Source organism: Drosophila grimshawi, unplaced genomic scaffold (assembly GCF_018153295.1).
Source record: "Drosophila grimshawi isolate 15287-2541.00 unplaced genomic scaffold, ASM1815329v1 contig_1367, whole genome shotgun sequence".
NCBI lineage: Eukaryota > Metazoa > Arthropoda > Insecta > Diptera > Drosophilidae > Drosophila > Drosophila grimshawi.
Window position 1 is genome coordinate 13,635,013 of NW_025062889.1, and position 14,078 is coordinate 13,649,090.

The window sequence follows — 14,078 nt, forward strand, 5'->3', positions numbered from 1 at the left end:
AGTCGTACTATATGGATGTTTATGCAATTAAATTGGCGATAAAGAAAGCATTAACAGTTGTACATACATATACGGAATCCAGTTCCTTGATTTAAGTAATCAACACGCGATCGCCTCATTAACCCATATTATAAAAATAAATATGCATGGATGTGAGAGTACTTTGAGACGAACAATGGAAATGTGCAAAGAAAGGCGAATCCGGTTCTGAAAGCCATTTATAATCCTTAATAATTTCAACTCAGAAAGTCCAGCAATTTGAATTGAATTTGGAAATTACAATCGCATGTAATTTTAAATAACTGGCCTATCCGGTTTCCCCATTGCTTTGTTTCATGTACATATCAAAATAATTGTATAAAAAAGGCTTGTTATTTTTTTTTTATATCTAAGTAATAATGTATGTACGTTTTTATTCAGATTAAAGGGACAAGTTAAGTGCGCTTAATGTATACAAATATACATTGGAATGAAGGCGCGTTCAAATGCCAACAGCCTGCCATGTTGGAGCAGTGTTGAATAATGACACTTAACTTCTTCATTTTTATTGTGCATTACTTAAATTTTGTTTCAGAAAACAGCTGTTCGTAAATTTCGCTCTGGGCACACTACAGAGAGACTACGAAATACACAAATAAATAAATTACTAATTGAACACTTACCCGAAAATACTCGAAAAAAAAGGTGTGTAAATTTAGTTTAATCAAAGGCTGGTATAGACAAAAAAACAGATAAGGTTTGCACATAAATTTCTATGAGTATTACTAACAATATTTGGAATGACGCAGCAAGCGGGGAAGCCTACAAATCGTATCTGAAATGAATCACAATAGATAATAAATATACAAATACTTACACGTATATTTATATGTATGAGCGTGCATATGTGAATACGGCAAAGCAACAAACGTCGGAGATGTAGTTGAGCGGTAATCGAGTAGTCTGCGTCCAATATTTTCTCCCAGTGTCATTCAAATTTAAATAAATAACGGGGACTCCCCCAGTAAATCTACTCCACAAGACTGATTATTTTCTTTTGTTTAGTAATATAACTGAAGTGAGTCGATGCACAATGTCCGACGAAGAGTCATTCGTTATTTTGGGCAGTTCGCCTTTGTCTTCGCTCCACTTTTATGCTAATTCTCTTCACGACGGCCTGGAAATGGAAGAAAATGGAAGCGTTGTGGAAGACGGTCCGCAAGCTCAAAGTAATGTAGATTCACCAGCCAGTCTGAGTCAGCTGAGCACTTTATCGGAGCAGACTAAATCTGCGGAGGGAAGTCTACCCACAACATTGCCCTCTCAGCAAACTTCTTTGGCAACTGGTTTCCTTATGGGCGAGGTCAAGCCCGATGTGCTTAAGGTATGCATAACATAATCAAATATGAAACATTTGGTAATTCTGATTATTTTTTCCATTTAATCCTTATTTCTAGCAGAACAGCGTGTACTCGCAGTTTCCCAGCCTTTGTTCGATGCAAGCCTGCGCTGAGGATGTCGTTAAACTGCAGACTATGATGACCGAGTATATAGGCTTAAAACGTGTGTTCAGTATTAATCAGATTGTGCTATATAAAAAGTACACATTTGTTTTAATCTAGGGAAAGCAGTAGACAACCTTTGTAATGTAAAGAATTACAAGATTAATTCTTATCTTATCTTTCCACAGATGTGTACTTTTATTTTCAAATTTCAATTTCAAACTTAAGTAATTATTTTCAAACCTTTCGGCAAATTACTCTATTTGTAAGACCATTGATATAAGAACATTTATCCTAATCCCAACATTTTCATTATCTCTCTATGTAGAAACATTAGATAAGGTCAACCATACGATGCAGGAATATTATAAAATTACACAACAATGGCGACAGGAAGCTGCTATCCGAGAGCAACAATATCAAGATCAACTAAAGCAATGTCAGATGCAAATTGAGAAGTTAACCGTGGAAAATCAGCAACTTAAAAAGGAGCTCGAGACAAACTTAGAGCAAATACGTTTGGTTGAAGACATGCACCAGAAGGAGCACGATGATCTTAGGCAAAGTGTGTCAGAGAAATCATCTCTAATTAATAATATGCGTGTTCAAATTGACAAGCTACAACAGCACCAATTGGTAAGTAGTACTAGTATTAGTTAAATATATTTGGACAACTGTAAATCTTATCACGCTGTGATATGGCTGCTAAAGGGCATGATAAGAAACAGTTTTTAATGTAATACAATATGCGTAGTTGCCATTAATCGTAATCGGAATTATAGAGTAACTAATTTCAAAATTGACAGCATTCTTACGACTTTGTGCCTGATGTTGACAATGCGGAACCTGAAATCGATATAAAGCGCGAAAAACATGAAAGTCAAGTCAAGGATCTTCAGAGACAGGTCTCTGAATTACTGGCCGAAAATCTAGAAATCAAAGACATGGTTTGTACAATGTATACAAAACTCACCAAATTATATAATCAATCTGCTAAATTACAGAAGAAAACCTATGTCGACGAAATAAACTGTCTTAAGGTAAACTTAACCAGCGCAGAAGAGCTACTTAATGCAATGCGTGTCGATGTCAACCAGCTAAGGGCAAAGGATGCACAAAAAGATGAGGAGATTGCTTATCTTAAAACCCAGATTGATATATATCGACGTGATTTCGAAATGGAGCGCGCTGATCGGCAAAAGAATGCAGGCGAAAAGGAGCAATATCTGGTGGATCTGCGCGCGTTGCAGCGACGCAATCAAGAGTTAATTGAAAGCTTAGCTGAGGTGCACAATTCCAAAAAGGTCATCCACACAGCAACAGGCGCCGTTCAAAGCAGTCTGAGAGCTGAGCAGCGGCCAGTAAGAGTATGCAATCGAATAAAAGATACAGATACATTGAAATTAATGCATTGGTTTCTTATTCCATTTATAGGTTTTAGATCCAACTGGAGCAGCAGCCAGGACATCGGATTCCTTTATGCGCTGTCCCATTTGCTTAAAGTCGTTTAGCTCGCTGTCTGTCCTGCAAAGTCATGTTAATGATTGCTTAGATAAGAATTAATCCCTTATTATTCAGAGCACACAATTCTGTTGTTTTAAAAATGTATCTATACATATATATTACATATTGATTATTTTAAATACACAAACCTGTTTGGTTAGAATTAGAATTACATCAATACATCTTACAATACATACATATATTACAAGATTGGAACATTCTGAAAACCCATATTAAAGTTTGCTTTGTATTAGAGGCATCTCCAACGACCAGACGCGGCACACATCTTGATTTGCGACAAGGTTGTTCAGCACCTTAATATCTAAAATTCAATGAAATCGCAAAAATGTAAAATGATTTATATAGCTTACGAATCCTTAAACTCACCACTTGTTTTTGCAAATTCCTGTAACGTTTGCCGTATATCGAATGTGGGAATGGCGGTATTTATGTTAGGGTACACAATATCCTCGTGTTTAATGTTGGAGACGCAAACACCGAGAATGCTGCCGTTTTGGTCAAACATTGGTCCTCCGCTTTGACCGGCCTGTACGCTGCCGTCGGACATTATGGCGCCCTGATCACATTTTATGATGCGTCCTTGGAATATGGAAGGATTGAAGTCGTACTTAAAGTTAAAGTTCACATAGTATGGAAAGCCAGCATTGTACACAGTCTGGCCCAAGGTAGCCCGATTGCGTGACATCCGTACACAATGATGCTCTGGTATATTTTCAGGAGCGGTGAGCAGGGCCAAATCGTAGGGACGACTCTCATCCGGATTGCACCAAATTACATCTGATTTGAATTCTTGATCGATAGCACGACAATGTACTTGTGAATTGGGCTGCAAATAAAATATGTTCAGTTAGCAGATATAGGTTTCTTGAAATTTATATAAATGTATACATACTTGACCAACTACATGGGCACATGTTAGAATGAAACGTTTATTGTACACTTTGATGAAAGTTCCGGTGCCTTGCTGACCAGCTGATCCAATGACAACAATTGTGCGCTCCCCTACAATAACAAATGGAAATTGTTAATATACGCATTGGCAATAATATAATTGTTAAATACAGGCAAAATTTGATGGCTCTCGCGGTAGGTTCAGCATGCTAATCGGCGTGCCCAACTGTGCTATAAAATCGCGCAGCAGATAACCAAAATTGGCAGCCAAGGTCAGATTAACATTCTCCTGGTCTCGCTGGAATGATGTGCATATAATAATGCCAATGAGGCGCCTGCAATATATGGTTATTAATGAAACTGGTACTATCATCATTCTCACTAACACTTACAGATTATTGTTGAAGACGGCTGCCCCCTCGCAACCCAATGGCAGCGCATTCGATAGGCCAAACAGCGAAGCGCCCATCACATTGGATACTTTGCCAATGCTAATGGTCTTGTAGAAGTTCTCCAAGCCGAAGGGCGAGCACATAACAAGCACATCGTCAAGTGTGTGAATTGGTTGTAAGTAACGCAAATAGCTGGCAATATGCTGAAGGAAACGCTTGAAGGATTCACGCTCCTTTAGTTCCCGCATGGTTAATACTAGAAAACTGGAACGCAGCACATTTTGCTCATCAGAGTCGGCGTTCATCAAAATCTTGTGCAGATTCCTGGACACCTCAGCAGCACAAAAGACGTACAAAGGCTGTGCCGTATAGCGAGTCAGTATGTGGGAGGTGGAATTCTGTTGGGCACTGCGATCAGTTAGTCGCCGGCGTTGTCGATCAAAGGTCACCAAATAATGTAAAGTGCGCAGCAGTTTACCCTGGGCACAGTTCTCATCCTGAGCATCGACAAGCTTACACTGCTGCAAGCTCTGAATAATTTTGTCTCCATCTCCAGCTAAACGAATATGGGGCTGCAATATGTTGCTGGAGCTAATTATGATCTCATTGTTGATTATAATCGCCGATTGCTTTATTGACTGCTTTGCTGATTGATTGGTCACTTCAAGCAGTGCATGGCGTATTTTCAGCAGCATTGTCAAGCGATAAAGTAAACAGTTGCCATCACAGGACAGAAAGCAATTAAACACTGAGCACTAATATATTTCTTTGTTTTGAAATACAAATAAACAAAAAAAAAAAACACACACACACACAATAAAGGTTACCTGCGAGAGAGCATTTCATTTCATGGCGTCAATTCCGATATGTAGCTGTTGAGCATACATGACGTCACACGCTTTTCCTCAGTCTACAACCTTATATCGCAAGGCAGCAATAAAACAGCTGTTGCCTGTCAGCTGTAGTCGCGAATTGCAAGACACTCAGCATAACCTCTTCTTTGCGTTCCTTATTTATCTGCGAGCACAATTTTGAATATATGTTGTATTTTGCATAATGTTAATCCTAAAATCTTGCCTGATACGGCAGGTGCACAGCCGCTGTACTAACTTCAAACGCACTTTCACACACAAAAATTTGTTGGAGTTGTCAGACCGCGGTTTCTTTCAGAGCATTTTTCCAGATACTGCCGGGTAAGTTGTTATTGAAATACAGTCGCATTATGTATTAAAAACAGTGACTTTGCAGGCCAAAGATGAAAGAGCTCTTTAGGAGCGCACCTCAAACTGTATACGCTGGATTTGATCCCACCGCCGACAGCCTGCACGTTGGAAATTTGCTTGTGATCATGGGTCTGTTGCACTGCCAACGAGCCGGGCACCAACCGATTGCGTTAGTGGGTGGCGCCACTGGTCTAATTGGTGACCCAAGTGGACGGAAAACGGAACGCAATCAAATGGGAGTATCAGTTATTGAGTCGAATCTGCAGGCAATTGAACTGCAGCTGCGCAAAGTGTTCAAGAACCATGAGGATTGCTTATGGGATGCGCGAAAGGACAGTTCTCCGTTCGTTCCTCTTAAGTGAGTAGTATATCCATATGTTATATATTTTTGATATTATAATATATTATATTATCCATTTACCATAGAATTGTTAACAATGCCGAGTGGTATGCTAATCTAAATCTAATTGACTTTGTTGCCAATATGGGTCGACATTTTCGTATGGGTTCGATGCTGTCACGATCCTCCGTGCAGTCTCGCTTGGAGTCAGAGGACGGCATGAGCTTCACGGAGTTTACGTATCAAATCTTCCAGGCGTACGATTGGTTGCATTTATTGCGTAAGCACAACTGCTGCTTTCAAATGGGTGGCTCCGATCAAACGGGTAACCTAATGACCGGCCACGAATTGATTAGTCGTGTTGAAGGCAATCGAGAAGTGTTTGGCATGACACTACCCATAGTGACCAACGAGGAGGGAGATAAGTTCGGCAAATCAGCTGGAAATGCTGTATGGCTAGACGAGAAGAAAACATCGCCATTTGCTCTGTACCAATTCTTTTTACGTATGCCTGACTCCGAAGTAGAGAAGCTTTTAAAACTGTTCACATTTATTCCCCTACCCGAGGTGGAACAACTGATGCGGGAACATGCCAAGGAGCCAGAAAAACGCAAGGCACAGACGCTGCTGGCAGAAGATGTCACCCTGCTGGTTCATGGCGGTAAATGAAATAGCTTCTTCAATCAGTTAAGCTATTTATAAATTCTTTTGGTCCACAGAACATGGCTTAAAGCAAGCGGAGCGTGTTACCAATGCGCTTTACAAAGGCAATGTTGATGGTTTGGCCGAATTGAACTATACTGAAATCAAACAAACGTTTCAAGGTGCTACCGTCGTCGATATACTGACCGAGCCTGGCATGTCAATCCTTCAGCTTGCAATGAAGGCCAAATGTTTTCCCACAGAAAGTGAGTTACTCTCAAACTTATCTCACTGTTGTATTAACTATACCTTTAATTATAGCCGATGCCGTGCGTATTATCAATGCCGGTGGCTTCTATATAAACCAGAAGCGTGTGCAGAACATCGCAGAAGTTATTACAACCGGCATACATATACTCCGTAATGGAGTATCCCTATTACGTGTGGGCAAACGTAATTTTTACATTGTGCGATGGCAATAGACACAAATATACACATTGAGGTTTTATATTTTGATTAGGTATATATATTAAAATAAATTGTTTCACTAATGATAAGATATATTATAGTACAAATCTTAGTTTTTCCTAGGAGCAGGATGCTTGCGCCAGCGCTTGCGTGCCAGCAGTTCCTTTGCCTTTTCTTTTTTCAAATCCTTATCGAAGAATTTGCCGCTCTTTGTAAACGTTTTCTGTTCGTTGCGCATCTCTGCCAGCTTGCGATTCTTCTGTTTCATAATGTTCTTCTTGTTGGCTGACTTCTTTTTGCCAGCCTCCGATATTTGCACTTTAATTTTTCTGCCTTGCAAATCGGTGTTGTGTAATTTAAAGCCTTGCTGGAAGCCGGCCAAGTCCACCATTTCCACAAAGGCAAAGCCGCCACGACGCTTTTTTGGGATGCGTATTGATTTAACGGTCCCTGCAACTGCAAAGTGAGCCTCCAAATCATCCCTTGTAGTCTCAAAGTTCAGATTTGTCACGTACAGCACGTGCCGGTTCACCTTGGAGGCACCACGCAGCAGAGTATTTAACTGGTCGCTGGTGATATGACCATCTTCGTTTGATTCCTCCTCGGACGCGGAGTCTTCGCTGTCAGCTCCTGCAGCATCAGCAACTTGGTCAGCTTTAGCATCATCGTCGTTTTCATCTGATTTATCTGCCTCATCACTGCTGCCTGAATCGCTTGGATTTCCTTCAATTTCTTTGTCTACATAAGTACCCTCAAAAATCTCTTTACGTTTCTCGTCGTCGAAGTTACCCAAAAGATCAGCAGTGTCATCGTTGACTGTGCGACGCACTCTTTTAGGTTTTATATGTAATTCCACCTCATAGTCACTGCTAGAGTCGGAATCTCCGTCATTTCCCGACATTACTTTCAATAATATGCAGAACAATCAAATACAATATTTAAACAACTTCAGCACGTGTCAAAATAAAGTTTCGTTGTGAATGTCTAATTACAATCATTTTTCCTCTTCTTACTAAAGTATTGATAAATGCAATATTTTGCGCGAAATTCAAATTTAAATATTTTATTTAATTAACTTATCTTAAAATTATTATCAAATTGCACATTGGCGCTAATATGAAGTGTAAGCGCTGTACTTCTGAAAGCATCTGATCATATTATTTATTAACTTTTTTTGCTGCACAACAATCTGATGGATCCGGTTGATTAGTACTATCTGATGCATTTGGATAGCAAGAAAGTTTAATCAAACCGGTCGTCTTATACAAATATTATGCAAATTAATTTTTTTAGCAAAATCATCTAATGATTTCATAATCAAGAAATTGGTTTATCTTTAAATTCACATAATCATGACCTTTAAAGATTTCAGCAATTGGTATTAGTTTGAGTATTTAAACAAAGAATTTGATTTATAAAGTTTTTCCTCGATTTATTTATTTGTTGGAAAAAGGCGTGGTAACAAAAGTTAAAAAATAAAAATCGAATCAGAATAAAAAACCACTGAACATAAAGTAATAGTTAAAATTATTTAAATGACTGTGACAAAAACAATTGTATAATTGAGCAAAAACGTTCAGATCAAATTTAATTTAATTTATGTCAGTCGTCGAACAAGTTATCAAATGTCAACCTATGAATGTACGAATGACTATAAAAGCATAGCGGAATTCTGGATATCATCAGATCTGTTTTGCAGTTCGCTGACCAATAACTGAATATCCCTTTCAGCATGAAGTTTGTGGTGAGTACAATTATTCAAAACTTTCAACTGGATACATTTTTACATTACTATTCAACATTTATACTTTAGATTGTCCTCGCATGCCTTTTGGCCGTTGCTTACGCTAATGATGCCGTTGTCACTAAGGAATTCAGCGAAGTCAATCCTGACAGCTTCAAATATGAGGTGGAAACTTCCGAAGGCATCAAAGTTGCACAATCGGGACATCTGAAGGATCCTGAGACAATTGCTGTTGAGGGATCATACGAATACGTATCGAAGGAAGGAAAGCACGTCAAGGTTACCTACACTGCCGATGAGCTTGGTTACCATCCCGAGGTTTCTCAATCTTAAACAATCTTTTAAAACAAAATATCAAAGTCAATAAAATCTTATAAATCTCGCAAACTAAACTCGTTATTCAATTCTTTTATACGCAAGCCAGGAAAGTTGTTAAGAATGAGTTATCGTGCTTCTTCTTGCTACAGTGTTGGCAAACGCACTACAAAAAGTTTTACAGCACCGATAAAGTACTTGCTCTTGTTCTTTCCTGCATAATTTTTTAAACACCAATGTTTTGTTTTTTTTTTGTAAAATAAAAGTAAATTATCGCAAAATACATAATGGCCTCGGCATCTGCTAATGTGAATTGCTCGCAGCACGAAGATGCGACATCGGTTGACGCCTTGGCCAAACCAGCTGCAAGTGAATTGGCTTTGCCGGTAACGGAGACAGCCGCTGAGGAAAAAACTATCACAATGGAGATGGAGAAGGAGAAGGTCGAGGAGGAGAAATTGACTTCTTTCGAAGAAGCTATGGAATTAGATGATGTACCTTCTGATCCGCCGATAGTGTCAGACTCTGAGAAGAACATTGACCCATCCACCTGTGAAAGTAAAATAGATGAAAATAAAGAATCCAAAGCGAACAACCTCTTTGCCGCAGATGCGGATGCTCCCGAGTTAGAAAAAAGTATCAGCGAATTAACAGCAATGGAAAATTCCAAAAAAGATACAGACTGCTCATTAGAAAAACTTAATTCAGATAAGCCAATCGAAACTGATTTGGACAGCAGCATTGAACTAATCAGTAGTCCCATTATCGATGAAACTGGTCCTCCTGACAAGGAAAAGGAGGTGACTGAAACTACAAGTACAACAGATAACACTGGTTCACTCAAACCAAACGAAATCGATTTGGATCGCAGCATTGAGCTGATTGAGAGTCCCGCTATGGAAGAGTTGCGCTATAAGGAGAGTTCGAAGGATACTGCAGTGGATAGTGACAGCAGCATTGAGTTGATTAGTAGTCCTGACAAAGATATAGACGATGCCAACAAAAACGTGTCCAATGAAGAAGCACAATCTAATTTGGAAGATGAGGAACAATCAAAAAGCATACCCCATGACAATGACGTAGATGACGCGAAAAAGCAAATTCAAAACGAAGACATCACAGAAGCTAAATCAATTGATATGGAAGAAGCGAAGACCACAAGTCCGTCGGATGAAGCCACTCCTTCAAAAGCCATAATTGAAGAATTTTCCCACACTTCCCCCAAATCCGCAGAAGACATTCACACAGAAGAACAAGAGATGCCAGATAATGCAGCAAAGTCTGTGGCCAATGAAGAACCACAAAATTCGGAGTCTATGGAAGTAGATGAGCTGCCCAAGACTAACGAAAACAGTTGTCTGGTCGAGCTAAACACCGACGGTGACACGAAAGAAAACCTCGAATATGAAATGGATACTGAAATCTATTACAAGAAGGACTGCCTCAATTGCAACTGCCAGAAGATGCATAAGCAGTACATGCTGGCGACCCTGGCAGCGCTCAACTACTATAAGGTGCCTAGAAAGGCACACAAGCGACAATACATCTGCGTGGGCTGCTATGACACAGCAATGGATATGTACGAGGTTTGAAGCTTCACTGTACGTATTAAAATGCTCTAGATATAATGTTATGTCAATATGTTTCAGGACTTTGCTGGTTTCCTAGTGGCCAAGCAGCCTCTGCTATTGCGGAACTTCAAGCAGGAACACGCAGACTTTGTGGCCCTGGACAGCAGTGACGAGGAGGAAAACTGTATAGAGCAGGGTATGCGCAAAAACCGGCCTAATATAACATTTTAAAATATTGAATTCCATGCGCAGAAAAATCGGAATTTTCGTCAAATGATTTGCAACTGATTGAAGATGAACTGGAGGATGCCATCAAAACTGTTATGGGCAGAGTGGAGATAGAGGACCAGATGGCTTGGTCCAAGACTATATTACAATCAAAAACACAGCGCATAGGGCACGAAATCGAGTTGGCTAACCAAGAGCTGAGCAAGCTACAGAATATGGCTGACAAAATGCATTTCGCCCTGTACAGCTCTTGCCAAGTGGTGCACAAGCACATGCCTGCACTTGACCTCTACCAAAATATGCTCGATTATGTGGTAGGTGTGACTGATCTCCAAAACAAATAGTGCTATTATTCGGATTTTGACTCCTTGCAGCAAGTGCCACCAGCGGGAGAGATCGAGCGACCCCCGATTCAATTGAACGAGACCTACTACGCTGTGAAGAACAAAGCCATTGCCAGCTGGGTGTCGGTCAAGGTGATCGAGTTTACAGAGAGTTCAACAGTGGGCGGCATTATGGTAAAGAGCTATAAGATTAAGTATCTTAATACGCCATATCAAATGGTTAAAACGATAACAGCCAAGCATCTAGCCTACTTCGAGCCGCCGCCAGTTCGCTTGACTATTGGTAAGTAAAGCAGTTCATAAGTTAGTTACAACTATTAAACATATTATTAAATTTTATTTATTGAAATAAACTATTCAGGCACTCGCGTCATAGCCTACTTTAATGGCAGCACGTTATCGCGCGGCAAGGAGAAATGCGTCGTACCCAGCGCATTCTATCCGGGGATTATAGCCGAGCCACTGAAACAGGCCAATCGCTTTAGGTATTTAATCTTCTATGATGATGGCTACACACAGTATGTGCAGCACAGCGATGTGCGTTTGGTTTGTCTGGCATCGGAGAAAGTATGGGAGGATGTGCATCCCGGCTCGCGAGACTTTATACAAAAGTATGTGGAAAAATACTCAGTGGATCGACCAATGGTGCAATGCACACGTGGCCAAAACATGAACACCGAATCCAACGGCACATGGCTATATGCACGCGTAATTGACATTGACTGCAGCCTGGTGCAGATGCAATTCGATGATGACAAGAATCACACCGAATGGATCTATCGTGGCTCCCTGCGCTTGGGGCCAGTATTCAAGGAGACGCAAAATGCGCTCAACAGCGCCAATGCCATGCAACAGCATCGTGTTCCGCGCGTAAGTTGCTTTCAAATTTCCTTACGGATATTATTTATAATATTTGTTTTGTTGGCAGCGCACCGAACCCTTCATACGCTACACTAAGGAGATGGAGACGAGCAGCAGACAGGTGAACCAGCAAATGCGTGCAATTGCGCGCAAGAGCAGCTCCGTGCCACAGAACGTTAACACGTCATCGTCATCCTCTGCTGCTGCGGCAGCTGCCAATGCTGCTGCTGCTGCAGCAGCGCGCAACACAGTTCGTCATTTGAACAACTCAACCATCTACGTAGACGATGAGAACCGGCCCAAGGGTCATGTTGTCTACTTTACGGCCAAGCGCAATCTGCCACCCAAAATGTACTCGCCCCACGAATGCAGTCCAGCCTGTTTGTTTAAGATTGTGCATCGCCTGGATAGCTACAGTCCGTTGGCTAAACCGCTGCTTTCTGGTTGGGAACGCTTGGTGTTCAAGCAGAAGGCAAAGCGTAATGTCGTTTATCGTGGACCTTGTGGCAAGAGTTTTCGTAATCTGGCCGAAGTGCACATGTATCTGCGTGCCACGGACAATGTTTTAAATGTTGAAAACTTTGATTTTACGCCGGACTTGCGCTGCCTGGCAGAGTACTCTATTGATCCAACTATTGTTAAGGAGGCGGACATATCGAAGGGTCAAGAGAAAATGGCCATACCACTGGTAAACTACTATGACAACACATTGCCGCCGCCCTGCACCTATGCCAAACAGCGCATACCCACAGAGGGAGTGCATTTGAATCTCGACGAGGAATTTCTGGTGGGCTGTGACTGCGAGGATGATTGCTCGGTAAGCTATCGATGGCGATCTTTAAAATGATCATTCTAACTCCCATTTTTTGTTTGCAGGACAAATCAAAATGCGCCTGTTGGCAGCTAACTGTTGGCGGTGTCAGGTACTGCATTCCCAACAAGCCCATTGAGGAGATCGGCTATCAATACAAGCGTCTTCACGAGCATGTTCCCACCGGCATCTACGAATGCAACTCCCGATGCAAGTGCAAAAAGAACTGCCTAAATCGAGTAGTTCAGCATTCGCTGGAAATGAAGCTACAGGTCTTCAAGACGTCGAATCGGGGCTGGGGTCTGCGATGCGTCAACGATATACCAAAGGGTGCATTCATTTGCATCTATGCGGGTCACTTGCTCACCGAAACAATGGCCAACGAGGGCGGATTGGATGCGGGCGATGAGTACTTTGCCGACTTGGATTACATTGAAGTGGCCGAGCAACTTAAGGAGGGCTATGAATCGGATGTTGAACACTCGCCAGCGGAGGAGGAAGAAGACACCTACGCCCCAGATCCGGAGGACGATGCTGATTTCACACCCACCAAGTATTATCAGCCGCGCAAAAAGGATAAGCTGCGTGCATCGCGAAGCCACTCGAACAATTCAAATGAACCGGATTCGCAGGAGCGGGCAGTTATAAACTTCAATCCCAATGCCGATCTGGATGAAACAGTGCGCGAGAATTCAGTGCGTCGGCTCTTTGGCAGAGACGAGGCGCCCTACATTATGGACGCAAAGACAACTGGCAACTTGGGTCGTTACTTTAATGTAAGTACGTGCGTAAAGTGTTACAGCCAAAATCTTTAACTGCGATCTTTTCTTGTTTTTTTCAACAGCATTCTTGTGCACCCAATTTGTTCGTGCAGAACGTGTTTGTGGACACACATGATCTTCGATTTCCCTGGGTCGCGTTCTTCTCGGCAAACCATATACGGTCCGGGACAGAGCTGACATGGAACTATAACTACGAGGTGGGCGTGGTGCCCGGCAAAGTTCTCTATTGTCAATGTGGAGCCACCAATTGTCGAATACGTTTACTTTAAGCGATTTACTCACGTATTTATTTCTTTATCTAGCTGCAACAGGTAGTTAACAAGCTAAGCATATACAAATAAAAACTGAACTTTATTATATATAAATTTAAATACACAGAAATAAAAATATTACAATTTTTTGGGAATTTAAAAAATTCAAATCTTTTCCATATTCAATTGCTCACAAACTGTATATGCTGC

The 14,078-nt window shown here is 41.1% G+C and overlaps 6 protein-coding genes across 13 annotated transcripts; 4 read left to right on the forward strand and 2 right to left on the reverse strand.

Moving 5' to 3' along the window:
* The first annotated feature begins 551 nt into the window (after positions 1–551).
* On the forward strand, positions 552–3,192 carry LOC6561278 (NF-kappa-B essential modulator). 8 transcript variants are annotated; one of them, XM_032734347.2, is made up of 7 exons: positions 552–684; positions 1,045–1,363; positions 1,440–1,542; positions 1,810–2,117; positions 2,288–2,428; positions 2,486–2,848; positions 2,916–3,192. In XM_032734347.2, the coding sequence occupies exons 2-7, from the start codon at positions 1,073–1,075 to the stop codon at positions 3,042–3,044; spliced, it is 1,335 nt and encodes a 444-aa protein (XP_032590238.1). In that variant the 5' UTR covers positions 552–684; positions 1,045–1,072; the 3' UTR covers positions 3,045–3,192. The 8 variants fall into 8 exon arrangements, with proteins under 8 accessions (XP_032590238.1, XP_032590240.1, XP_032590237.1 ...); XM_032734349.1 differs by having other exon boundaries at positions 609–736; XM_032734346.1 differs by having other exon boundaries at positions 616–684; positions 1,437–1,542.
* A 25-nt stretch (positions 3,193–3,217) lies between these two features.
* LOC6561279 lies at positions 3,218–5,119 on the reverse strand. Its single transcript, XM_001986712.3, has 5 exons — positions 4,289–5,119; positions 4,068–4,231; positions 3,898–4,007; positions 3,372–3,831; positions 3,218–3,306 (listed from the first exon to the last, which is right to left on the reverse strand). The coding sequence occupies exons 1-5, from the start codon at positions 4,981–4,983 to the stop codon at positions 3,218–3,220; spliced, it is 1,518 nt and encodes a 505-aa protein (XP_001986748.1). The 5' UTR covers positions 4,984–5,119.
* A 135-nt stretch (positions 5,120–5,254) lies between these two features.
* Positions 5,255–7,063, forward strand: LOC6560474 (tyrosine--tRNA ligase, mitochondrial). Its single transcript, XM_001986713.2, has 5 exons — positions 5,255–5,481; positions 5,537–5,869; positions 5,938–6,512; positions 6,571–6,759; positions 6,815–7,063. The coding sequence occupies exons 1-5, from the start codon at positions 5,345–5,347 to the stop codon at positions 6,973–6,975; spliced, it is 1,395 nt and encodes a 464-aa protein (XP_001986749.1). The 5' UTR covers positions 5,255–5,344; the 3' UTR covers positions 6,976–7,063.
* On the reverse strand, positions 6,997–7,933 carry LOC6560925 (uncharacterized RNA-binding protein C365.04c). Its single transcript, XM_001986714.2, has one exon. The coding sequence runs from the start codon at positions 7,860–7,862 to the stop codon at positions 7,071–7,073; it is 792 nt and encodes a 263-aa protein (XP_001986750.1). The 5' UTR covers positions 7,863–7,933; the 3' UTR covers positions 6,997–7,070.
* A 664-nt stretch (positions 7,934–8,597) lies between these two features.
* Positions 8,598–9,107, forward strand: LOC6560485 (larval cuticle protein 9). The gene is made up of 2 exons (XM_001986715.2): positions 8,598–8,705; positions 8,775–9,107. Exons 1-2 carry the CDS (start codon positions 8,694–8,696, stop codon positions 9,036–9,038), a joined length of 276 nt encoding a protein of 91 aa, XP_001986751.1. The 5' UTR covers positions 8,598–8,693; the 3' UTR covers positions 9,039–9,107.
* A 173-nt stretch (positions 9,108–9,280) lies between these two features.
* Positions 9,281–13,973, forward strand: LOC6560486 (histone-lysine N-methyltransferase eggless). Its single transcript, XM_001986716.2, has 8 exons — positions 9,281–10,606; positions 10,670–10,787; positions 10,844–11,133; positions 11,194–11,446; positions 11,525–12,033; positions 12,092–12,841; positions 12,901–13,611; positions 13,680–13,973. The coding sequence occupies exons 1-8, from the start codon at positions 9,308–9,310 to the stop codon at positions 13,884–13,886; spliced, it is 4,137 nt and encodes a 1,378-aa protein (XP_001986752.1). The 5' UTR covers positions 9,281–9,307; the 3' UTR covers positions 13,887–13,973.
* Positions 13,974–14,078: the final 105 nt, after the last annotated feature.